We start from the raw sequence: 25,929 nt of genomic DNA on the forward strand, positions 1-25,929 counted from the left end.
ATGAAGCACGGTTGACGCACTTCTGCTCGCTTGCCGTGATGTTTAGCGGCGGAGGACGGTCTTTGCCGTGTCATTCTGCGGAACGGCCCTTTCCGCCGCTAGTGGGAAAACAGGATCGGAGTGTGACGCACAACACGGGAAGGGAGGGGTTGGTGTGGGACAAAGAAAACACAAGCGAAGAAAATCCAGCACGACAAGAGAGCGGTGGAAGGGGATAGAGGTCAATGCGGACCAGGAAGAAAGCAAGAATTAAGATACCCAGGAACCAGCCCTGTCCCGTGACGGTTAATAGAATTAGTGGTGGTAGAAGGTCCATCATCCGTTCTGCGGCCTTGGTCATTAATGAAGATATGAATCCAAGTTTGGTGTGAGGAGGGCGAGGACTCGCCACCTGCCCGCCCTCCCCATTCACACAAAGGCCATTTTCTTCCTTCTGTGGGATTCATATGTCTCAACTGACATCAATGACCGAACCCTTTTCCACTGTGGGTGAAGTTGCCTTCTCTGCTTCCAAGATGAACCACATCATTTTTCCCCATGAGGACCGCCATCTTCCCTTCAAAACTGGTAGTCCTCGACGTACAACCACATCGGAGCCCAAAATTTCTCTTAAGAGCTCTTAAGCCAGGTTTACCCCATTTTTACAACCACCACAGTTGTTAGCTGAACCACTGCACTTCCAAAAGGGTGGGTGGGTTCATGTGATCCCAGGTATGCTGTGACCGTCATCAATACAAAACCAGTTGCCAAGCGCCCAAATTTTGATCACGCGACCGCGGGGGGTGCTGTCGCGGTCGTTAGGTGTGAAAAACGGTCACGAGTCAACTTTTTTCAGTTCTGTTGTGACTTCGAACGGCCACTAAACGAATGGTTGTTAAGTTGAGGACTACCTGTGCAGTTGTAGATGGGAGCTGGGCTCAAAGGGGAGGAAGAGAGAAGGACATTTGCTGCTCCAACTCACCTAGTCAAGAATTACTTTATCTGAAGGCAGTTCGAATCGGTAAAAAACCCAGGGGGGTCTTCAAAAAACCCAATCGAATCAAATTTGGGAAAGCAGAGGAGCTAAGCAGGACAAGACAGTTACGACGTTTTAGAAAGACAGGACAATAGGGAAGCTACAACCTCAAGAACACAAATACTCAAATCTGGAGATTCCCAAGGTGCGGCTCTTCCAAAAAATTGGCCTCTTAATTGTCATTTTTAACAACGGGGGAATGCCCTTAAATTTCTTGGTGTGCACTGATCAATGCATTGCAATAATTTAAATTGAATTAAATTGGAATGGAACGATTTTATTTTATCCAGACCTCATTATTATTATTATTATTTGGTTAATCTTTGGTGAGATTCACAGGCTGGTTGGTAGCTCAACAGCTCGAGTCCTAACCAAGGACCTAGGAACTGTTAAGGTAACGTCGGAGGATATAAGCTGTTCCAAGTAGGGAGTTTTTTTGTAGAATCAGAATGTCCAAGTCTGATAAATTTAAAATTTCCAAATAGCGAGGTAGCCCTTCGGATATTGCTCCAAGGGCTCCAATTACAATGGGTACTTGAGAGACCACCTGCTGCCAATTACCTCCAATAGACCGATTAGATCCCACAGATTAGGCCTCCTCCAAATTCCATCCGCCGGCCAATGCCGACTGGCGACTACCGGGAGGAGAGCCTTCTCTGTGGCTGCTCCGACCCTCTCCCCGTGGAGATTCGAACCCTCACCACCCTCCAGGCCTTCCGCAAAGCCCTTAAAACCTGGCTGTTCCGACAGGCCTGGGGCTAAAGAGCTGTTGCCCCCCTCCTCGAATGGCATGACTGTTGGGTGCTTTTAAATTATGTATTGTTAAGTTCGTCTTTTTTATTCCCTGTCTGTACCCCCCCCTTCCCTGATTTGAATTGTGAGCCGCCCTGAGTCCCCTCGGGGAAAAGGGCGGCATATAAATGTAATAAATCTAAATCTAAATCTAATCTAACATGCTATTTCTTTTTCCATAGTCGCTCAACTTCAATTTGCAAGTCCCGGTACTTTTATCATTATCATTATTTACTGAAAACACTGCACATTCCTGTCTAAAAGCACAAAATACAGGAGGTTTATGAGGACAAGGGGTTAACACGATCTATGACAGTGATGGTGAACCTTTCCGGCACCGAGTGCATATGCGCACGCCAGAGTGCCGGAAACCAGGTGGCTGGTGTGCATGCGTGCTGGCCAGCTTATCTTTGGGTTTCTGGCGCTTCCGGGGCACGTGAAGACCAGCTGGGTGGTGTGCATGCATGTGCCGGAAACCCGAAGACCCTCTGGCCGGCACATGCATACATACCAGCCAGGTGGTCTTCGGAGTTTCCGGCGCATGCCACAGGTTCACCATCATTAAGAGCCAAGGTGGCGCAGTGGTTAAATGCAGCACTGCAGGCTACTGCTAGATCAGCAGGTCAGCGGTTCAAATCTCACCGGCTCAGGGTTGACTCAGCCTTCCATCCTTCCGAGGTGGGTAAAATGAGGACCCAGATTGTTGGGGGCAATATGCTGACTCTCTGTAAACCGCTTAGAGAGGCCTGAAAGGCCTATGAAGCGGTATATAAGTCTACTGCTATTGCTGCTATTATCATGGATCTATGGATATGGCTCTTGTGCTCTTGTGCTAAGGTGAATTACTAACAAGGAAGGCCATAATGTGGTTGCTATAAAGTTACTATAGCAGAAGGACATTTAGTATAGAGAGAGAGAGAAGGAAAAAAAGATGATATCAAATACTAGAACAAGCACTATTATGCGAGCTTCTTAAAATATGCTAATATAATATTAGAGGACCACTTGCAAGGATAATATTGGATAGTGGTATAATAATACAGACTTTCCTGCATTAAGCCAGGAATTTAATAAGAACAATACAATACAATAGCAAGAGTTGGAAGGGATCTTGGAGGTCTTCTAGTCCAACCCCCTGCCTTAGGCAGGAAACCCTACACCACTTCAGACAAATGGCTATCCAGCATCTTCTTAAAGACTTCCAGTGTTGGGGCATTCACAACTTCTGGAGGCAACTTCTGTTCCACTGGTTAATTGTTCTAACTGTCAGGAAATTTCTCCTCAGTTCTAAGTTGCTTCTCTCCTTGATTAGTTAGCAGTTAGACTTATATACCGCTTCATAGGGCTTTCAGCCCTCTCTAAGCGGTTTACAGAGTCAGCATATTGCCCCCAACAACAATCCGGGTCCTCATTTTACCCACCTCGGAAGGATGGAAGGCTGAGTCAACCCTGAGCCGGTGAGATTTGAACAGCCGAACTGCAGAACTGCAGTCAGCTGAAGTAGCCTGCAGTGCTGCATTTAACCACTGCGCCACCTCGGCTCTATAGTTTCCACCCATTGCTTCTTCTTCTACCCTCAGATGCTTTGGAGAATAGCTTGACTCCCTCTTCTTTGTGGCAACCCCTGAGATATCGGAAGACTAATATCATGTCTCCCCTAGTCCTTCTTTTCATTAAACTAGACATACCCAGTTCCTGCAACCGTTCTTCATACGTTTTAGTCTCCAGTCCCCTAATCCTCTTTGTTGCTCTTCTCTGCACTCTTTCAAGAATACAGTTAACCAAAAGGATGGTTGCAATTTTAGATGCCAAAAATGTCCGCTATCTCAATTTCTACAGATTTACTACAATGCTACTCCTGCCAATTGCCAAGTGTCCAAATATTGATCACATGACTGTTAGCATTCCGCGACGGTCGTTACTGTTGGTAATTCGTTTTTTTTTTCAAAGCTGTTGCAAACTCACTAAAGTTAAGGACTATCTTGCACGGACACATTTCTTAAGAGAAGGACAAAGTTTACTGACGAGACGGAGGCCCAAGAAAGCGTAGTATATATATACTACGCTTTTACTCTGCAACTTTTCTACTTGCTTAACCCACTGGGACCTATCTCGAAAAACACACGGGCACAGACTTTTTCGAAACACAAAACACGAGAAGATACCCACATGGGTACTGAAGACATAGGATTCAACAGCTAGTTGTTACAAAGATACTGCACTCTTACAAAGCACTTATGCCACCAACACAGCCGCACAGTTATGCTTGCACCCTCCTCTGTCACCATTCTAAGCTGGGACAACGGTGCTGTGAACAAAATGTGGGGAGGGTGCGGGCACAGAGGCAACAAAGTGGGCCACACCGAAAATGGGATGAAGAAGAAAAGGAGAGGTAGGTAGGTGGGTGGGTGAAGAATTGAGATCTGCATCCAAAGTAGTCAGGAGCATCGCTTACAAGACAACAATATGCAGAACGCTAATTTGATTTTTGGGGGGTGGGGTGGGAGGTAGAATGTGGTACTTGGGAAAAATTCATCAACTAAAGGACATGCACCAAATAAGAGTTGAGGACACTTTCCTGCCCCCCCTCTGAAGACTGATCAGAACCCCCTCCAACAGTTCAGGGTTGACACGGATGTAATGGGTTGTGTGCAGGGGTGAAATTCAGCCGGTTCTGCCCGGTTCTGGAGAACCGGTAGGGGAAATTTTGAGTCGTTCGGAGAACCGGCAAATGCCACCTCTGGCTGGCCGCGCCCCCTTCTATTCTCTGCCTCCCGAGTCCCAGCTGATCGGGAGGGAATGGGGATTTTGCAGTATCCTTTCCATGGAGTGGGGAGGGGAGGGGGATTTTACAGTATCCTTGCCCTGCCACGCCCACCAAGCCACGCCCACAGAACCAGTAGTAAAAAGAAAATTGAATTTCACCACTGGTTGTGTGTTTATTCGGCCAGGTTCTGGTTGATCATGATGCCTTCACTCAAAAGTCAGAAGAACCCAACTGTCTTCCATGGTGGGAAAGCTATTCCATCCTGAACTTTGGACTTCAGTGGAGTCTCTTCCTTAGAAAACACCAGACTTCAGGTGTTTCTCCAAGCTGGGGTTTGAAACCTATCGTGGCTACCCAGAACTGCTCATTTCTTGAAAGAGAAAACTACCCACCCTGTCCATAAAACATGGCCCAGTTTCCAAAGACCAACCTAGATAGTCAACCCATCTCCAAGTGATAAGCACAAATGGTTCAATCTATTGATTGAATGAACCATCTATCATTATTCTTGGGTTGATATATCTATCATTAGTCTTGACTGGACCACAGATTATAAACGCCTGTCTGCTTCGCTTGAGATTCCAGATAAAGCCCAGATAAAGCTCAGTTGAGGCAATTTGGGGATTTGATCACCAATATCGAGTCCAGTCTGAAGAATGTGGAGTTGGGACTATCTAGAACTTCCAGGACATTTGGCTCAAGATGACCCAACCATTCTCAATGTACACTTGAGCAAAAATCACCAAAGTTCTGCCTAAGGATCCCTGTCGCGACATTCATCTTGCCCATCATCTAGTACAAGGTATCCAAACTTGAGAACTTTAATAAGACTTGTGGACTTCAACTCCCAGGCTGGCTGGGGAATTCTGGGAGTTGAAGTCCACAAGTCTTAAAGTTCCCAAGTTTGGACACCCCTGGTTTAGTAGGACCAAAATGCAGGGCCTTCTAAAATCCCTACATTTGCAGCCCCCGGTATGTTAAGACACCCATGGTGAATTCCTCCGGGGTTCTAAGGTTCTAGATTCTAAACCAGGGTTGGGAGGAAGTGGGAGGAGGGGGTTCCAATCAGTTTTTTTTTTTACCTTCCAGGTTAGAAACGGCAATTAAAATGGGGAAAAGAAAGAAAGAAAAGAAGCCGAGAAACTGACGATCAAAGAAAAAAAAACGCAATTTCACGAGAAAGCAAAAGAGATTATTTACCATTTTCACGACTGATGACTGAGGGAGGGGCAGCGGTGACACCAGGAGAGGGGAGGGGAAGGGAGAGAAGGAGGAAGGAGGAGAGAGGGGGTGAGTGCAAGAAGGAAAAGGAAACCATTATAAAACCAGAGAGAGAGAGGGAGCAAAAATTAAAAAAAAAATCAAAATCAAATCAAAAGGCCATTTAACGTGGAACAGAGAACGGATGAGAACCAGAGGAACCTTCAGGTGGGGGAATGTGGATGGGGAGAAGGGAAGTTCCATTATTGGTTTTAGAAATCTCAATTAATTCGAGAAGGAAGCAGTGAAGACAAAGAGGCTGTGCAGAGGACTGGGGTGGGTTTGGAGGGAGAGGAGGGAGAGGATGAACACTAGGCAGGCTTGGGAAAGAAGCCAGTGTCCATCTTGGGGGGGGGGGAAAACCTCTTTTGCATCCCTTCCCCGAGATGCAAACTCTGCCCCCCTCTTCAAAACAGCGCCGAGCCTGCTCCACATCCAGCCTGGGAAGACATTTTCCAGAAAATGACAGGTAGGAGATGATGTCCCACGTGCAAAGCTTCGTAGCTTCCCCTGCTGATTTTTTTTTGGCCCGGGGGGGGGGGGGAGGCCTCCCCCCCAAAAAATCCAGTGGCCAGGCTCAACTTTGGCGGTGTCGGAAGGAGGGGTAGGGTACCCGCCTGCCTCAGGAGGCAGAAGAGCTGAGGAAGGAGCTTCCTTCTTGGTGGATTTCCTGGAGCACCGGGACAAGGAGGACTTACCTGTCCCTTCTTCTGTTACCATCCCAAGTCCTTCAGCCTTGTTTTGCCTCTCAAAGGCATTGAGGTCCAGCACGCTGCAAATGAAAGGGGAGGGACGGAACAAGAGAGGAAGTGAGGAAACAGTAGAATGGCAGATGTAGGACCAATAAACACCGGGGTAGCAGTTCCCAGGATGACGGTTATAACATCGACCTAGTTCAAGGGTGTCAAAACTCCATTTCATTGAGGGCCGCATCAGGGTTGTGTTTGACCTCGGGAGCCCAGGGTGGGCGTGGCCAGCTTGACGTCACTTGTGTTGGGGGTGCCTGTGGTGACCCGAGCACTCTGACAGCGAAAATGGGCTCCTGACCTCCGTTTTCAACTGTGATGGCCTCCTGCAAGCCAATGAAAACGAAGCTCCGGAGGCCTCATGAGTTCCGCTTTAGGCTGAAATGGTCTCCTGCAACCCCCTGCCAGCAGAAACGGGAGCTCGGAAGGGCCACCTGCACCGCAGGCTGCTCCTTCACTGTTTCCAGAGTGGCCTCACAAGCCAGATCTAAGCATCCTGCAGGCTGGATCTGGCCCCTGGGCCTTGAGTTTGAAACCCCATACCTAGTTTAACTTCTACTTAATAGCAATATAGCAGTTAGACTTATCTACCGCTTCATAGGGCTTTCAGCCCTCTCTAAGCGGTTTACAGAGTCAGCATATCGCCCCCCACAGTCTGGGTCCTCATTTCACCCACCTCGGAAGGATGGAAGGCTGAGTCAACTTTGAGCCGGTGAGATTTGAACCGCCGAACTGCAGATAGCAGTCAGCTGAAGTGGCCTGCAGTACTGCACTCTAACCACTGCGCCACCAATAACGTTTCCTTAGCACGTGCTCTCTCATTCATAAGTAAACTTACTTTTTTGAGCATTAGGACTCCATCTTGAGCAGTAACAGACAAACCAACCGCTTGGCCAACAGATGCTTTAATGATTTTTGCCTCTTGATCTGAGTCACCATCTTAATTTCCTGTGATGCCCCAACTTAGCTTCAAGGCATTGTTGGAAATTAAACATCAGACACACACAGGAGTCCCACAGATGAAGAAAAGTGGCTTATAGGAAGTCCTCCTCAAATCTGGAGTTCCCATAGTCCTTCCCAAATTGTTTTTATGGAGCTCCAAACTTTAGGCCACCACGTGTTCTGGGAGAACATCTCTCATTTCTTCCTATCTCTCCCCAAGATACTCATGGTGACCTCAACGTTCTTGGCATTTCCCTGTCACCCATTGGTGAAGGACTCTTCAAGTCTTTTACAGCCTTTCTTTTGGACCAGAGGTATGTGAAAGAGACTTGGACTGGAGTTTGCAACTTTATACAAATCGATCTTATCCAGTCGGTGGACCTTGGTGAATCTAGAGCGTGGCACGACAAAACCGCGCTCGACTAAGCCGCGCCCGATTAAACTGCGTCGCTGATGTCATCAACAGGGCGACAACAGCGAGCGTGGAGAAAGAAGGGTGCTTTAAATAGCGCTTTGAAAGCAAGCCGATTCAACTTAAGCTAAGGGTTAGGGTTAGGGTTAGGTTAAGGGTTAGGGTTAGATTTAGGGTTAGATTAAGGGTTAGGGTTAGGTTTAGGGTTAGGTTAAGGTTTAGGGTTAGGTTAAGGGTTAGGGTTAGGTTAAGGGTTAGGTTAAGGGTTAGGTTTAGGGTTAGGTTAAGGTTTAGGGTTAGGTTTAGGGTTAGGTTTAGGGTTAGGTTAAGGGTTAGGGTTAGGGTTAGGGTTAGGTTAAGGGTTAGGGTTAGGTTTAGGGTTAGGTTAAGGGTTAGGGTTAGGTTTAGGGTTAGGGTTAGGTTTAGGGTTAGGTTAAGGATTAGGGTTAGGGTTAGGTTAAGGGTTAGGGTTAGGGTTAGGGTTAGGGTTAGGTTTAGGTTTAGGTTTAGGGTTAGGGTTAGGTTAAGGGTTAGGGTTAGGTTTAGGTTAAGGGTTAGGATTAGGTTTAGGGTTAGGTTAAGGGTTAGGTTTAGGGTTAGGTTTAGGGTTAGGGTTAGGTTTAGGGTTAGGTTTAGGATTAGGTTTAGGGGGGTTAGGTTTAGGTTTAGGGGTTAATTTTAGGTTTAGCATTTACAGCGTGCTTCTGTCTCCGCGCTGTTATCGCCCTGTTGATGATGTCAGCTACGCGGTTTCGTCGAGCGCGGTTTAGTCGAACGCGGTTTTGTGGTGGGAACCAATCTAGAGGACCTCAAACTCCAGATTGCGGCCAAAAAGATAATGAGAAGTATTGAAAAGAAAGAAAAAAGTAGAAGGCAATGCTAAGTACCTGCAGGTCTGCATTAGTGCCTGGACACTCTGGAAGAATCCCACCTCACGTTTCTCCTTCAGATAATCCAGCATTTTCTGAAGAAAGAGAGAAAGTCAACATATGGACAGAGAATAGCAATAGCAGTTAGACTTATATACCGCTTCATAGGGCTTTCAGCCCTCTCTAAGCAGTTATAGGTTAGGTTATAGATTTATTTCATTTATATGCCGCCCTATTCCCGGAGGGACTCAGGGCGGCTAACAAACCCAGGGGGTAATACAGACAAGGCAAAAACAACGAACAGGATACAGAGAAAATTTAAAAAACAATCAACAGTCACACAATTCGAGCGGGGAAGGGAACTCATCACCCCCAGGCCTGCCGGAACAGCCAGGTTTTAACGGCTTTACGGAAAGCCTGAAGGGAGGTGAGGGTCCGAATCTCCGGGGGCAGCTCATTCCAGAGGGAAGGCGCTCCCACAGAGAAGGCTCTCCCCCTGGGGGTCGCTAGCCGACACTGTCTGGCCGACGGCACCCTGAGGAGGCCAACTCTGTGGGATCGCACTGGACGGTGGGAGGCTATTGGTGGCAGTAGGTGGTCTCGCAGGTACCCTGTGCCTAATCCAGGGAGCGCTTTAAAGGCCATAATTAGTACCTTGAATCGCACCTGGAAGACAACTGGCAACCAGTGCAGGCCGCCTAAAAGGGGTGTAACATGGGAGCACCTGGGTGCCCCCATGATCACCCACGCATATATATATAAGATGCAAAAATGGGTTGCACCCCTTTTCCCCCAATCCCTCCCACCAATGGGTCCTGCCCCGCCCATTTATGGAGAAGAGCTGACAGGCCACAAAAAGTTTGGTGCATCATTTGCAGCCACAGAAGAAGGGACAACATAGAAAGACACTCAGCTCTGGACCAGTTGAAGCCTCTGGATGCTCTTCAAGGGCAGCCCCATGTAGAGAGCCTTACAGTAGTCCAGGCCAGAAAGGACGAGGGCGTGAGTGACTGTGCACAGAGCATCCCGATCCAGAAAGGGTCTCCTTCCTCTTACCTGTTGCACCTCCTCGTTGCCACCATTGAGGATGGAGATGCCCAATTTCAGAGTGGAGGAGACCATGTCTCCAGGCTCCCCTGTCAAGACAGAAAACCAAATTATTCCCTGACATCTCTTGTCTTGGAACACAGTGACTTTCTTCTCCATCGAAAAACCAAATGAGATGGCAGGATTCTGTCTCTGAGCAAAGGAACAATGAAGAAACTAAGAAGCAACTTCGCTTTTGCTTCTTGGGTCCCGACTTCACTGTTATTAAACTAAGTTTAATACCAGAAGATATTAGGGGTACCTTCCTCTTCCTACTATCAAGACCTCCATAATATTGTTCATTTGCTCTTCATCCAGTTGTTCTTCTTCCTCTCCCTCCCACTTCAGTCCTTCCTGTATCTCGTCTGGTACATGATGTGATATCCATGTTTGGCCGTTACAACAACTTCTTCTTTGAACGGTCACTTACAGCAAATGGCTGTAAGTTGAGGACCCCTTGTACCTCCCAAATCTCCCCAGCTCTAGTTCTTCCCAACTTAATCAAGGTTTTCCTCTCTTGAGATGACGTAATCCGTGGCACGACAAAACCGCGCTCGACTAAGCCGCGCCCGATTAAACCGCATCGCTGATGTCATCAACAGGGCGACAACAGCGAGTGCGGAGAAAGAAGGGCGCTTTAAATAGCGCTTTGAAAGCAAGCCGATTCAACTTAAGGTAAGGGTTAGCTTTAGGGTTAGCTTTAGGGTTAGGTTAAGGGTTAGGTTAAGGGTTAGGGTTAGGTTTAGGGTTAGGTTTAGGGTTAGGTTAAGGGTTAGGGTTAGGTTTAGGGTTAGGTGGCGCAGTGGTTAAATGCAGCACTGCAGGCTACTGCTAGATCAGCAGGTCAGCGGTTCAAATCTCACCGGCTCAGGGTTGACTCAGCCTTCCATCCTTCCGAGGTGGGTAAAATGAGGACCCAGATTGTTGGGGGCAATATGCTGACTCTCTGTAAACCGCTTAGAGAGGCCTGAAAGGCCTATGAAGCGGTATATAAGTCTACTGCTATTGCTATTGCTATTGCTATTATAGGTTAAGGGTTAGGATTAGGTTTAGGGTTAGGTTTAGGGTTAGGTTTAGGGTTAGGTTTAGGGGGGTTAGGTTTAGGGTTAGGGGTTAATTTTAGGTTTAGCGTTTACAGCGTGCTTCTGTCTCCGCGCTGTTGTCGCCCTGTTGATGACATCAGCTACGCGGTTTAGTCGAGCGCGGTTTAGTCGAACGCGGTTTTGTGGTGGAACCGACGTAATCCTGACCTATCCAGGGATCCATTCTTTACAGGAGATATGCGGGAGGGAAAATGTAGGATCGCTTCTAACCTTTACACGCGCTAATCATTTGCAGCACCATCTCAGCTGCTCCGCGATTGTGAAGTCGGGATTGTTGGTACAAAAGCTTCTGCTTCTCCATCTCCTTTTCCTGCAGGAAGACAAAGAAGCAGAAAGGAGGAGGTTACAGGAGGAAGACAGGGAGACTTCTTCGGTTGGTATCCAAAATCCAGATCAAAGCATTTCAGGTATTTTCCGGGGTCTGCCTGGGTGGTATGCAAAGGTGCAGCTTTTTATAAGCTCCCAAAAGGTAGAGTTCTTCTGTTTCTTAGATTTTCCTCTACCTCTTCCAACATTGGGATTCAAGTCAACCGCTAAAATGAAATGCATTTGTTGGCTTGTTTATATCCCACTGTTATTATTTTTTACAAATAAGGCAACAATATATCCAACACACCTCCCTCCTATTTTCCCCACAACAGTGGTGGGTTTCAAAAATTGTTCGAACCTACTCTGTGGGTGTGGCCTACTTTGTGGGAGTGGCTTGCCGCCCATGTGACCGGATGGGAGTGGCTTGCTGCCCATGTGTCCGGATATGAAGATGCCGACGACACTTGTCAGAACCACCTTAAATTACCTCTCACACAGCACTGGCATGCATAAGAATAGGATGTCAACTTGTTTTTTAAAAGGCATCTTTGGTTTGCGTTAAAACAACTTCAACACACGCAATGTTCTGATTGCGCCACAAACGCAGTAGTCATCCTTACCTTTCACAGAGGCACTGAGTTTTATAAATAGGAGCATGATAGTGTAGAATAATCCTATCCAAGGACCAGTGGTGGGTTTCAAAAAATTTTGGAGCTTCTTCTGTAGGTGTGGCCTGCTTTCCGGGTCCACTGGTGGAACCTCTTCTAACCGGTTCGGAAGATTTGACAAACCGGTTCTACCGAATAGGTGCGAACAGGTAGGAACCCATCTCTGCCCTGCCAGCTTCCATGCCTAAGGCGGGACTAGAACTCACCATCTCCTGGTGACTGGCCCAAAGTCATCCAGCCAACTTTTGTGCCTAGGGCCAGACTAGAATTCACAATCTCCAAAGCGATTGGCCCAAAGTTTCCCAGCCAGCTTTCATGCCTAAGGTGGGACTAGAACTCACCATCTCCTAGTGATTGGCCCAAGGTCACCTAGTTGGCTTTCACGGCTAAAGTAGGACTAGAACTCCCACTTTCTGGCCTAGTGCCTTAATCAGACCAAACTAGCACTCTAGGTGAAGATGGGAAATTAATAAGAGCAGAGACCTCTTCCATATAATGAAGAATTGAATCTTTATGGTCATTTAGAACAGTGATCTCCAACCTTGGCAACTTTAAGACCTGTGGACTTCAACTCCCAGAGTTCCTCAGCCAGCAAAACTGGCTGAGGAACTCTGGGAATTGAAGTCCACAAGTCTTAAAGTTACCAAGGTTGGAGACCACTGATTTAGAAGATTCTAGAAAGGGAATGGGTGAATTCATGGAGACGCCTTCAAAAGCTATTGATCTTGATGGCTGTTCATCACCTCCTGCATTTTTGGCAGTAGCCCTGACACGTCAGCGACTGGAAAATGACAAGGATGGTTGAAGCCCCTTCTGCATCTGTTCGACCATTAGGAGGGCATGGAAGGATGGATTAGATGGGCTTGACCCAACCCAAGCCTCCCCTGCTGCTTTTATGAAGGGTCACTAGATGGCACGAGGTTTTGAAGGGACAACTGTAAGCAGAAGTGCGCCTACCGACTGCGCCAGGCCGTCATTTTCCTATTATTGAAATGTAGGATTAAGCTTCACCTCTGGACTGTTTTGATCTTCTTGGCAGGTTGGGAGCAACACAGGTCATCTAATCAAGAAGGAAGATTTGAACACCTGCAGGTTAAAGGTGTCCAGAAACCAATCTGGGAAGTAGAGAGAAGTCACTAACCTCAAAAGGCACTTCTTCTTCCTCTTCCCCATCACCTTCTTCTCCTTCATTAATGTGACAGCTCTGAAGTCCCAGGGATTTAAAGGGAAAAAAAAGGGGTGAGCAGCAAGAGAGATAGACGAAGATCCTATAAGTGTCTGCTGGAAAACTCTCAGCCTGGTAAAGGAGCAGGGATCAAGCGGGGACTTAGCCTAGAGTCCTTGTGCAGCTGCAAAAGACTTAGATCTGAAACTGCCTAAATTCCATGGGACCTTATCTGTTTGTTAGAGCCAAGATGGCGCAGTGGTTAAATGCAGCACTGCAGGCTACTTCAGCTGACTGCAGTTCAGCAGTTCAGCTGTTCAAATCTCACCGGCTCAGGGTTGACTCAGCCTTCCATCCTTCCGAGGTGGGTAAAATGAGGACCCGGATTGTTGTTGGGGGCAATAGGCTGACTCTGTAAACCGCTTAGAGAGGGCTGAAAGCCCTATGAAGCGGTATATAAGTCTAACTGCTATTGCTATTGCTATTGCTATTGTTCCCAAGCGAAGACAAGCAGCCTGAGGAAATTCTTTTTTTTTTTAAAGTATTGGTATCATTTGAAAAAGAAACAAAAACTTAGGCAGAACATTCACTTTCACTGCTGCTATTCTTCCCAACAAGGATAATTGTAATTTTTTCCCAATTTTTCATCTGTCTGTATGCTACGCCATAGTGGCTCATAATTATACTTATATAGTTTCCCATTTGAGGTTGAGATGTAGACTCCTAGATATTTAACCTTTTTTAACTATTTCACATCCTGTCATTCCTTCTAATTCTTCCCTTTGATTAGTATTCATATTTTTAACTAGTATCTTTGTTTTCCCTAATTTTTTTTTTAATCCAGACACTTGGCCATATTGATTAATTCATTAAAACCTTACTAGATTCCTGTGGTTGGGTTCATGTTATAACCAAATCATCCGCAGAAGCACATAATCTATATTCTTCATGCCTTGAAATTCTTGTAGTATAGGTCGCACACAATAAAGTACAGTAGACAACTTGAAACCTTCACACGTGGGTTTGGTTGCTGGATTGTCAAGCTTGGAAGTAATCTTTTCCTTTGGGCCTCAAGCCTGCCCCACATTCTACTGTGGGAAACCGGAAGGGGGCATTGTATGGAGCACGGGAGATGTGTAGCCATAACAACATTCCATCTCCGAGAGTCAAGGTCATCTTGTCCCTGCACCTGGACCGACGTGGATGGGAGGGATCTTCCTTCGCGACAGTGATTGATTGGACCATGTGATGTACATGTGGGTGTTGGGGCAGGGTCTTGAACTTTTAAATGGGTGGGTGGGAAACCTGGAAGCTTTCAGATTCGGGTTTTCCCAGATGTGCCAGCTAATAAATTGGAACTTTGAGGAATCTCTAGCCTCGTATTCTTATTTGATTGAGGATGCTATCTGGAGCAATACTGTTCCAGCTGTGATCCATTCCAAAGTATATATATATATAAGATGCAAAAATGGGTTGCACCCCTTTTCCCCCAATCCCTCCCACCAATGGGTCCTGCCCTGCCCATTTTCCCGTTTCCTCCTCTTTCCCTCTAAGATATTCTGCGTAGAATAGTTCTGCTTTCTCTTCTTATCTCTCTCACTCTTCTTGGTACTTGCTTCAGAACCACAATCTCCTTGTCTTTATATTTCAGTGTTTTATCTCTCGCCATCTGCAGTATTTGTGTCTTAATTGCTTTCTTAGTAAATCTTATATGGACTTCTCTTGGAAGTTTGTTTTTCATGGCATATCTTGTAAATATGAGATGCAAAAATGGGTTGCACCCCTTTTCCCCCAATCCCTCCCACCGACGGGTCCTGCCCCGCCCATTTATGGAGAAGAGCTGACAGGCCACAAAAAGTTTGGTGCATCATTTGCAGCCACAGAAGAAGGGACAACATAGAAAGACCCTCAGCTTTTGAAGCAGACCGGCATGCTCCATCTCTTGCTTACCTTGGCCATGATGTCAGCGTAGGCCATGTACAGATAATCTTCATCGAGTTTGCTGAAACAAAGTAAGCACGTTCAGGATCAGTCTCTCCTCCTCCAGATAGGCTGAACTCCCAACTCCCCAAATCAGCCAAGAATTCTGGAAGTTTCAGGGCAACCGATCCTGAAAGGACCTCAAGTTGTAGAAGGCTAGCCATACAAAACCACACAGGCTTTTTACACCCTCAACTCTAAGAGAACCTCTATCACTTCTATGGAGGACGCTTTTTCTTTCGAAAAGCATGAAGAATAGATTAGGGAAGGGAGTAAGAAACGATACCAAATTATATTTGGGTTTGCGGAAACACCATCCCAAGGAAACATAAACTGAGATTTGAAAGAGACACCGACAACAATAGAAAAAGAAAGGGGGAGAGGAGGAGAGAATGAGAGGAAGATGGGGGAAAGAAGAAAGAGGTAAGGAGAGGAGGATGGAAGGTAGAGAAGGAAGAGAAGGAGAGGGGGTAGGAAGGGGAAGAGGAAGAGGAGGAGCGGGAGAAAGGCAAGGGAAGAAGGAAGGAGAGGAGGAAGGAAGGAAGTAGAGAAAAGATGGAGAGAGGGAGAAAAGAAAGGGAAAAATAAGGTGGTGTTACAACTGGCGGAAGGGATGGTAAATAAAGCAACCCAAACTGTATATTACAACCTATTAAATGAAATAAAAAATGTATAAGAATGACAAATGTAAAGAAGAACAACAAATGTGAATGTGTACTTAAAATGGTATGTAAGAGAATTAAAAAGTATGGAAAAAAAAAGCATGGAGACATGGTTTTGCCAGCAGGCCGGAGACCCCAGGGCAGTACGGAGCCCACCAAGTGGTTGGTCCGATAGTTGTCGTCAGGGTCCCTGTTCTTTAGCTGTTCCCTTCGTCTGGCAACTCTGCATTTGCGCACACTGGGAACAGGCTCCAGCTGTTCTTCTGCCTCACTGATGTCTGACTCCGAAGGCAGCTGATAACTGGCATATGGCCCTGGCCCCCTCTCTTCCTCCGACACAGAGCCCTCATCCGAGCCTTCCCCAGACTCCAGGACTGGCCCATAGTCCTCCCCAACCTCCTCACTGTCCGAATATGCTACCAGCTCCGCTGGCCACTGGCGGCCCACAACAGGACTTAGATCACTTGTGAGGATGCAAGGCTGATTCCTCTCTTGACTCCACCCTCAGGCTCCGCCTGTCCTTCTCCTGTTCCAGGGCAGAATGTTACAGCTACTTCACGCTTGTTGCGCCCAAATTCACACCGGGCTCTGACTTTATCACCGTACTACAAACCTCTTTTCTGTTAACGCTGTCCTGCTAAAATGGAGAATGAGCTGATGTAGAGGATCCGGCTTCTTTTCCTGCTCCTCTTCCTCTTCCTCTTCCTGCGGCCCAGGTTTCTACAGCCCACATCCCACAATAGGAGAAAGAGCAATTAAGAGATCAGATCTGAAAAGTAGTATTTCCCCCTAAACAAACGCCGGGAGATGAGAACTCAAACCAGGCCCCCAAGTTGACCTCAGGTTCTTTCCCCCCACCCTGAGGAAGACTCACAGACAGATCGTCAATCATTCTGTCTTCAAAGGGATGCTCTTCACTGAAGATCCAGGAATACTTGTAGCTCTCCAGGAACATGTTGCAAGCCCGATGCCTGAGAAGCGGAAAGGCAGGTCAATTGTGTCCTCCACCCCAGCCAGATGATTCACATTTTGGAAGTGCTGGGGAAAGGTTCACCGACAAAAGGGCGAACGACAAAAGCGCGCCCGACTAAACCGCGGTGACAAAACCGCGAGTTCTAAAGCGCGCCGAGGAATGAGCGTTGAAGTCCGGTGACAACAGAGCGGCGACAGAAGTGCGTTGTAACCCTAACCCTAACCCTAACCCTAACCTTAAACCTAACCCTAACCCTAAACCTAATCTTAAACCTAACCCTAACCCTAAACCTAACCCTAACCCTAACCCTAAACCTAACCCTAACCCTAACCTTAAACCTAACCCTAACCCTAACCTTAAACCTAACCCTAACCCTAACCTTAACCCTAACCCTAACCCTAACCCTAACCTTAAACCTAACCCTAAACCTAACCCTAACCCTAAACCTAACCTTAAACTGAACCCTAACCCTAACCCTAACCTTAAACCGAACCCTAACCCTAACCTTAACCTTAAACCTAACCCTAACCCTAACCCTAACCCTAACCTTAAACCTAACCCTAAACCTAACCCTAACCCTAAACCTAACCTTAAACCTAACCCTAACCCTAACCCTAACCCTTACCTTAACTTAAATAGCACTCCTGTCGCCGCGCTGTTGTCGCCGCGTTGATGATGTCGCGGTTTTGTCATGCACACATTTGTCGGGTCACGCTAGGGAAACACAGACCCCACCCAACTTGCTGGAAGGGGTCTACGCCAAGTCGCCATGGCCAATAGCAATAGCACTTAGATTTATAGAATAGCAATAGCACTTACACTTCATAGTGTTTTTACAGCCCTCTCTAAGCGGGTTTTACAAAGTCAGTCTCTTGCCCCCAACAATCTGGGTCCTCCTTTGACCCACCTCGGAAGGATGGTAGGCTGAGTCAACCTTGAGCCTGGTGAGATTCGAACTCCAGACTGTGGGCAGAGCCAGCCTGCAATACCACATTCTAACCACTATCCCACCAGGGCTCCTATTGCAACATCCAATCAACTTCAACAATAGCAATAGAGTTTAGACTTATATACCGCTTCACAGTGCTTTCCAGCTCTCTCTAAGCGGTTTACAGAGTCAGCCTATTGTCCCCAACAATCTGGGTCCTCCTTTGACCCACCTTGGAAGGATGGAAGGCTGAGTCAACCTTGAGCTTGGTGAGATTTGAACTGCTGAACTGCTGAACTACACTAGCAGTCAGCTGATGTAGCTTGCGGTGCTGCACTCTTAACCACTGCGCTACTTTGGCCAACCTGCCACAGGACAACTCACCATGGCCAACTCGCTGTGGACTAACTCAAGACCTACATTAATATCGAAGAAATAGCCGAATAGAATAATTAACCACGAGCCGTGGTGGCACAGTGGTTAGGATCGCAGTTCTGAAGGCTACTTCCGCTGCTTGCCGGCTGCCTGCAGTTTGGCAGTTTGGATTCTCACCGGCTCAAGGTTGACTCAGCCTTCCGTCCTTCCGAGGTCAGTAAAATGAGGACCCAGATTGTTGGGGGCAAGAGGCTGACTCTGTAAAACCGCTTAGAGAGGGATGTAGATCACTGTGAAGCGATGTATATAAGTCTTAAGCTATTGCTATTCAAGAAAGAATGCCAAAGGAGGGACAGAATGAAATGTGAACGACAAAAATTAAAATTATTTTTAAAATTATTTTAAAGAATTAAATTGAATTGTTGAATTGTCCTCCAGCGAGTTGTTCCATTCCGTCTGGAAGAGGTGAATACCAACCGAAGCGGTATTAACTCACCTGGGCAGGTTATAGAGGGGTGTCATGCGGAAGCACGCGACCACTGCGCGACGCCGTTGCTTGGAGAGCAATTTGTGCCACGCGGCTTTCTTGGATTTGTACGGGTGCTCTAACTGCAGAAGAAGGCAGAAGAAAACCGGGGGTTGGAAGACCAGCAATTCTCTCTTGCTTCCTTCCCCTTTCTTTATATTTCTCCTTTGAGACTCCTCCCTCTGAAAACTCCATGACCCATCAAGAAGACGGGTTACTAGGTCCCAATCCACTCTTATCATATCCACAAGGCCTTCCCGAGTGAGCAATGGTTAGGTGAACAAGTCCACTGAATTGCCTTGGAGCAGTGGTACAATTCAGCCGGTTCTATCCGGTTTGGGCGGACCGGTAGTAGCGGTGGCAGCAGGAGGCTCCGCCCACCTGCCTGGACGTCATCACGACCCGTTTTTGATGCTCTGCGCATGTGTGGAGGTGGTGCCTGCACACACATTTTCAAAGCAGTAGCGAAGGTAAGTTGATTTCACCCCTGCCTTGGGGACGTATATGCTCTCGGCATGCACAGTTATTGAATGAATGTCTAGAAGGATGATTTTGATATTAAAAAAAGGATTTTTAAAAAACATCCAACAGGGACTTTTAACAAAATGGGCCATGAGTTCCCTGGCATGGAGGCTGGGAGATTAAAGGGTCCCGAGCAATGGATGCTATTGCAAGGGTTGATATTAACCCTCGGCTGCCATTCTGCTTATATTTATTGTTGGTGCTTCTTTGCTGATTTTTATTTTAAGTTGACTTTTTAATTTGGCAGCCGCTGAGAATCGCGGTTCAAATTTGGGAAGCTCTCAGCAGCCACCAGAAATGTAGACAGCGCATCCCACTCTTTAACCTATGAACCTGCCAAATCCCTCTGTGGGTCTGTACCTGTTCCAGGTGGTAGAGCACAGCAGAGACTTCTTGAACCCGTTTGACAATCTTCTCCGGCTTGTTGCAGTCCTTGGCCTTCCCAGCCATTTCCTTGTAGAGGGCCATCTGCCAGCGCATGGAGCAGGAGTTATCACACTGCAAGGCAAATGGGGACACGGAGGAGGAATTATCCCACTGCACAGCAAATGGGGACATTCAGAGCATCTGAAGCATCACCATTCCCCCCACTCCCCCGCCCGAGCTCTATTTAAATGAGGTCTTAAAACTAGTCTCTATCCCCAAATCCTGGTAGAATGAGTGATGAATCCCTTGTGGGATGTTCATGTTTTTTTTTCCAGATTCTTTTTGGTGCTAGATTCTGAGTTTTATTATAGTCATTGTTATGTAGTAGTTTGTAAGCTGCCCGGATTCAGAAGGAAGGAATGAAGGACAAGAAGAGAGGGGAGGGAGGATGAGAGAAGGAAAGAAGGAGAAGGTGGGAGGGAAGGAAGAGGAGAGAGAGAGAGAGAGAGAAAGAAAGAAAGGAAGGGGAAAGGGAGAAAGAAAGAAGGAAGGAAGGAAGGAAGGGGGAGGGAAGGAAAGAGAAAGAGGGAAAGAATAGATGAAGGAAGGGTGGGAGGGAGGGAGGAGAAAGAGAGAGAGAGAAAGAGAGAAAGAGAAAAAGAGAGAGAGAAAGAAAGAGAGGAAGGGGAAAGGGAGAAAGAAAGAAAGAAAGAAAGAAGGAAGGAAGGAAGGAAGGAAGGGGAGGGAAGGAAAGAGAGAGAAAGAGGGAAAGAAGAGAGTAAGGAAGGGTGGGAGGAGAAAGAGAGAGAGAGAAAGAGAAAAAGAAAGAAAGAAAGAAGGAAGGAAGGAAGGAAGGAAGGAAAGAAAGAAAGAAAGAAAGAAAGAAAGAAAGAAAGAAAGAAAGAAAAGTTTGATTCTACTCTGTAACTCACATACTCATCCAGACAGGAAGGGAGGAAGTCTATTTAAGGAAAAAAACCTACAAAACCTGATTTCCCCAAACCTCACTTTCTGGAGCAGTTCCAGGTCCTCACCTTGCCTTGAAGATGAAGGTTGTTGTTGAGATATTCACGCACCTCTTCATCGGTGTCTTTCTGCAGAAAAGGAGAGCCTGCGCATGAACAGAGGAACCAAGAAACAATCCCAGAAAAAACCCTTTTCCCCACCAGATTTATCCCTTCTTAAATAAAACAATCAATTGTGACTTCTGAACATTTGTGTTCCTTGACTGACAGGACCCCCGGGTTCGTATCTTTGATGGCAGGATAGAAATCACTGAAATCAAAGTGGGAACTCGAGGAGGAACATGGTCATTGTGATTGTGTGTGTGTGTGTGTGTGTGTGTGTAACAAAGTTGTCCTCCGTATCTTTTCTATCCTTCCTCAAGTAGGAAAGCGAATGCTCGTTTCATGCTCCTCTCAATCATCTGTCTCGCCCATGCTCTCCAGCTCCACCGTTGAGTGGACCTCCCAACAGGGCTTCCTCTCTAGTCAATCACAACCAGCCTGGTCAACAGTTGGAGATCCGAGAGATCTGTCTCGCCCATGCTCTCCAGCTCCACCATTGAGTGGACCTCCCAACAGGGCTTCCTCTCTAGTCAATCACAACCAGCCTGGTCAACAGTTGGAGATCCGAGAGATCTGTCTCGCCCATGCTCTCCAGCTCCACCATTGAGTGGACCTCCCAACAGGGCTTCCTCTCTAGTCAATCACAACCAGCCTGGTCAACAGTTGGAGATCCGAGAGATCTGTCTCGCCCATGCTCTCCAGCTCCACCGTTGAGTGGACCTCCCAACAGGGCTTCCTCTCTAGTCAATCACAACCAGCCTGGTCAACAGTTGGAGATCCGGAGACTTTGCCATTGCCTCCTTCCTGGTTTCCTTAGCAGGCCCCCACCCCAGGCCCCTCACCAAGGCATAGCGCAGCTTGGCCAGGGTGATCAGCTCTTGGTCGTTTGGGGAACACATGTTCAGGCCGATGGGAAGCATCTTCTTCAGCGTGGCCACGATGAGGGACGTGTGTACGGAATAGCGGTCCCCTCGGCGTTTCTTCTTGTGCCGTTCCTGGTCCGAGCCGCCTGACTAGGAGAGGTAAGAGCCAAAGTCAGCCTGGCGGGAAAGGGAGGTTGTGGCACTCAGGCTGTCCCCTGGCATGCCAACAGCTCGACTGGGCAAAAGCTTTAATGACCAAGCCACTGCTTCAGACATGGGGACTCCATGACCTGGTGGGAAAGCTGGACCAGATCCTCCCTCAAGAGAAGATGGGAGAGAAATCTAGAGCAGGGTTGACCAACTTTGGCCACTTGAAGACCTGTGGACTTCAACTCCCAGAATTCCCCAGGCCAGCATGTTGAAGTCCACAGCTCTTCAAGTTGACAAGGTTGGAGATCTATGATCCAGTGCAGGGGATCTCCAACCTTGACAACTTTTAAGACTTGCAAACTTCCTATTCCCAGAGCTGGCTGAGGAATTCTGGGAGTTGAAGTCCACCAGTCTTAAAGTTGCCAAGGTTGGAGACCTCTGATCCAGTGGTGTCAAAAGTTGACAATCCAGAGACTGGCTGCCTCGAATACTCAAGGATCTGGGATCGATCACCGTTGCTTCCAAGACCGTCTGTATGGAGTGCGTGGATCAAAATCTCATTCCATGCATTCGTTTTTTTGATCCACCAACTCAAGAGACAGAAAGGAGAACTTTGACCGGACTTCAGAAGTGACGATGCACATGCAGAAGTTATGCCTGGATAGGGGAAGGGTCTTCTGGGGATGAGAAGGGTGGGGGGAGTGTTAGCCAGTGTAGAGAGGACCCATTCGGAAGAACTGGAGGAGAGACACAGAGCTGCAGATCTAGGAACGTGGAATTAAAATGAAGAAGATAGAGGCAGTTGCTGGGCAAAGGAAATTATGGGACATTATAGCAGGATGGATGGAAGTGTTCATGTCAAGAGGTCAGGGGTATCGGCAGGCAGAAAAGTCAAGATGGCGGCTGCCCATGATGTGATCCAAGCTCCACCTGTTCGTTTATGGGATGCATCTACAGCAGAGGGTGGATCAGGGGTGAAATCCAGCAGGTTCTGACCAGTTCTGGAGAACCGATAGTGGACATTTTGAGTAGTTCAGAGAATCGGCTGCGGAAATTTTGACTAGTTTGGAGAACCGGCAAATGCCACCTCCGGCTGGCCCCAGAGTGGGGCGGGAATGGAGATTTTGCAGTATCCTTCCTCGGCCACGCCCACTAAGCCACACCACACCCGCCATGCCACGCCCACAGAACCGGTAGTAAAAAAAATTGAATTTCACCACTGGGGTGGATCACATTATAATGGCCATTGAGGGGATTTTTTTTTAACCACATCCTACATCATTTCCCCAAGGGGCCACATGAAAAATTGGGACAGTTGTGGAAGCCGAGTCACGAGGGCTAGGAGGGTGCATAGAGAGGCATGCACGCGCGTATGGAAAAAAATAGAAGATAGCAATCGCCTTCAAAATGAAATAAAATCACGCGGACCGGATAGAGAAAACTAAAAGGACCGATGTGGCGTGAGAGCCATAAAAAGCCCAGGTCTGGTCCACAGAGTTGTAAACGGAAAGAAGATTCTGAACTTATATTTTGTAGACCAGTCGTCTCCAACCTTGGCAACTTTAAGACTTGTGGACTTCAACTCCCAGAATTCCTCAGCTGGCTGAGGAACTCTGGGAGTTGAAGTCCACAGTTCTTAAAGTTGCCAAGGTTGGAGACCACTGTTGTGGACCAGTCGTCTCCAACCTTACCGGCTCGGTGGACCAGCCGAGGTGGCAGTGGCGGGATGGGGGCCAGGAGTTGGGGACCCTTATGGTAGACAACAGGTGTCAGGCTGACAGCCATCTTTTCTTTTGGATCTTTGGCCTGCCACACTTTCTATTTTTTTTTTCTACTATGCGTTTTCTATTGTGGGAAAATGAGAGGTGGGATTGTACGGAGTTAGATGCTATGTAGCCATAACAACATTCTTTCTAGAAAGCCAAGGTCATCCTTTGTCTCTGCACCTCTGCACCTGACCAGAACTGGGTGGGTGGGAGCTGCCAGCGTGGCAGTGGACGATTGGACCATGGGATGGACTTGTGGGTGTGGGGGCAAGACCTTGAAGTTTCAACTGTGTGGGGAAAACCGGGAAGCCTCCAGATTCGGGTTTTCCTAGAGGTGCCAACATGGCTCTCTTCATCAATTGGAACTTTGAACAATACATTTGCCTTGGACTCTGATTTAGTTTTGGATGCTATTTGGAACCCTGACAACAGGAGGAAAAATAATCAGATTTCTGAGATGCCTGGACCAAATTTTCAAAACGGGGAAGGATGGAGTTGGTGTGCCATGGAGAGGCCCTCTTCCTCCTCCCCCCCCCCCCGAGATCAAAGTGAAATGAATTAATTCGGATCAATCAGGATGACAAGACACCCTTCCAGCATCTTTGCCCACTTAACAGCCAGCCTTGCAAAACAGCCTTGCCAATCTCTACGCAGAACCGCACACAAGCACGGTTGGGGCAGCCGAAGGGGCATGAACAGGCAACCTCTTCCTCCCCAACCCACCCTCGGAGAGTGGCAGGGCAGGATGATGGGCTCTGAGGGGTCACAGGGGGAAAAGAAGAGGACCAAGAAGGTGAATTGGGATTGGAGAAGGACTCCCAAGGCATGCTGGGAGTTTAAGGGATGTTGTTTTTTTAGTACTGGGTTTTGGAGACTCCGGGACCAAATCGGTTAGTTAGGAGGAGGAGGAGGAGGACATGCTGTGGCATGTCAGAACTACTCCAGAGCATGGCTGCCCGCTTCAACATGGCGTGAGTCCCACTAACTGGGTGACTGACAGGCAGAAAGTGCCACCCATCGCATGTCTGATGCGTTGCGGCCAGACCTGCAAAAAAAGCTACCGCACGTTTTGTCATCGTCCATGCAGCCGCAGCCCCTTCCCTTCCTCCCGGGCCCCGGTTGACTTTTCAACGCTCCCCGCCTCCCCCCAGTTCTAAACAGGGAGGGAGCGAAGGGTTGCGGCAAAGATACCCCGTTGCTCCATGCTGCCTTGACCCTTTGGGCCAGTGGAACAGCTGTGCTTTTTGCTAACCTGGCTTTCTTCAGACTAACATGTGGAGATGGGTAGAAAAGGGAGACAAGACAGGAGAAAGAGAAGGTTAGAGGAAGAGGCGTCATCCCCGCCTCGCCGTTACTCAGGGGGAAGAACTCAAAGCAAGAATTGTCTGTCCAGAACTTGGCAGATGTAAGCAATAGCAATTGCCCTTAGACTTTATACACCGCTTCACAGTGCTCAGGATTGAACTCCAGACTGTGGGCAGAGTTAGCCTGCAATACCGCATTCTAACCACTGTGCCACCAAGGCTTCTATTGCAACACCCAACCAACTACAATAGCACTTAGACTTATATACTATTATATAGTGCTTTTACAGCCCTCTCTAAGCGGTTTACGGAGTTGGCCTCCGGGTCCTCATTTTACCCATCTCGGAAGGACGGAAGGCTGAGTCAACCTTGAGCCTGGTGAGATTTGAACTGCTGAACTGCAGCTAGCAGTCAGCTGAAGTAGCCTGCAGTACTGCAGTCTAACCACTGCGCCACCTCGGCTCCTATGAAACCACCCAGATGTTGGTTTCTTCCTGTCCACCTGGAGCTCAGCAGCGGTTGGGGCAAAGACCCATCCCCTCCCGGGGATGGTATCGTGGCTTCAAGGGTGGCAAGAGCCGGTAAGGAGGACACATACCCACTACCTTCTCCCCAGCCGAAGGAGGAGACCCCGGCAACTTTCTCACCTTCGACATTTTGCTTTTGCTGTCGGCTGTCAGGAAGGACATGTTGTTGATTTCATTCTGAACGACAAAGTTTTGCTCTTCTCGCTTAAAATTCTGCAGGAGGAAGAAGAATCAGATGGTGAAGATTTCTACAGGGGCTTCAACCTAATACATTTGCGGGCTAGGCTACCTACAGAACAGGATTCAGGTTTTTTTACTACCGGTTCTGTGGGCGTGGCTTGGCGGGAGTGGCATGCCTTGGTGGGCATGGCAGGGGAAGGATACTGCAAAATCCCCATTCCCTCCTGATCGGCTGGGACTCAGGAGGCAGAGAATAGATAGGGGCGAGGCCAGCCAGAGGTGGTATTGACCAGTTCTCCAAACTACTCAAAATGTCCCACTACCGGAAATGGTCAGAACCTGCTGAATACCACCTCTGACACAGAACTGTCTTTGTGGCACTGTATCGGCCAGTGGTGGGATTCTACTGGCTCACACCAATTCTAGCAAACTGGTTGTTCTGGTGAGCAGTTGGCCCCGCCCCCTCCTCCCCCCTTGTCCGAGCCTTCCCCAGCCTCCAGGACTGGCCCATGTTTCTCCCCAACCTCTCCACTGTCCGATTCTGCTGCCAGCTCTACTGGCCACTGGCGGGCAGCATAACAAAAAAACTTGGAAATTAAACCCACA

At 47.9% G+C, this 25,929-nt stretch overlaps 1 protein-coding gene across 1 annotated transcript in view; it reads right to left on the minus strand.

The window, feature by feature from the left end:
* The window catches only part of RYR1 (ryanodine receptor 1), a 159,537-nt gene that overhangs the window by 32,240 nt on the left and 101,368 nt on the right, over window positions 1-25,929 (minus strand). The window contains 15 exon segments of the mRNA XM_087727948.1: window positions 5,775-5,792; window positions 6,533-6,606; window positions 8,822-8,898; window positions 9,860-9,939; window positions 11,203-11,302; window positions 13,111-13,173; window positions 15,085-15,136; window positions 16,390-16,496; window positions 16,651-16,747; window positions 18,549-18,661; window positions 19,461-19,598; window positions 20,501-20,560; window positions 21,376-21,546; window positions 24,565-24,579; window positions 25,264-25,356. Coding sequence (XP_087584074.1) covers window positions 5,775-5,792; window positions 6,533-6,606; window positions 8,822-8,898; window positions 9,860-9,939; window positions 11,203-11,302; window positions 13,111-13,173; window positions 15,085-15,136; window positions 16,390-16,496; window positions 16,651-16,747; window positions 18,549-18,661; window positions 19,461-19,598; window positions 20,501-20,560; window positions 21,376-21,546; window positions 24,565-24,579; window positions 25,264-25,356 — 1,258 coding nt within the window.

Source organism: Thamnophis sirtalis, unplaced genomic scaffold (assembly GCF_051295495.1).
Source record: "Thamnophis sirtalis isolate CommonGarterSnake01/CBP01778 unplaced genomic scaffold, rThaSir2_p1.2 scaffold_13, whole genome shotgun sequence".
In the NCBI taxonomy this organism is placed as follows: domain Eukaryota; kingdom Metazoa; phylum Chordata; class Lepidosauria; order Squamata; family Natricidae; genus Thamnophis; species Thamnophis sirtalis.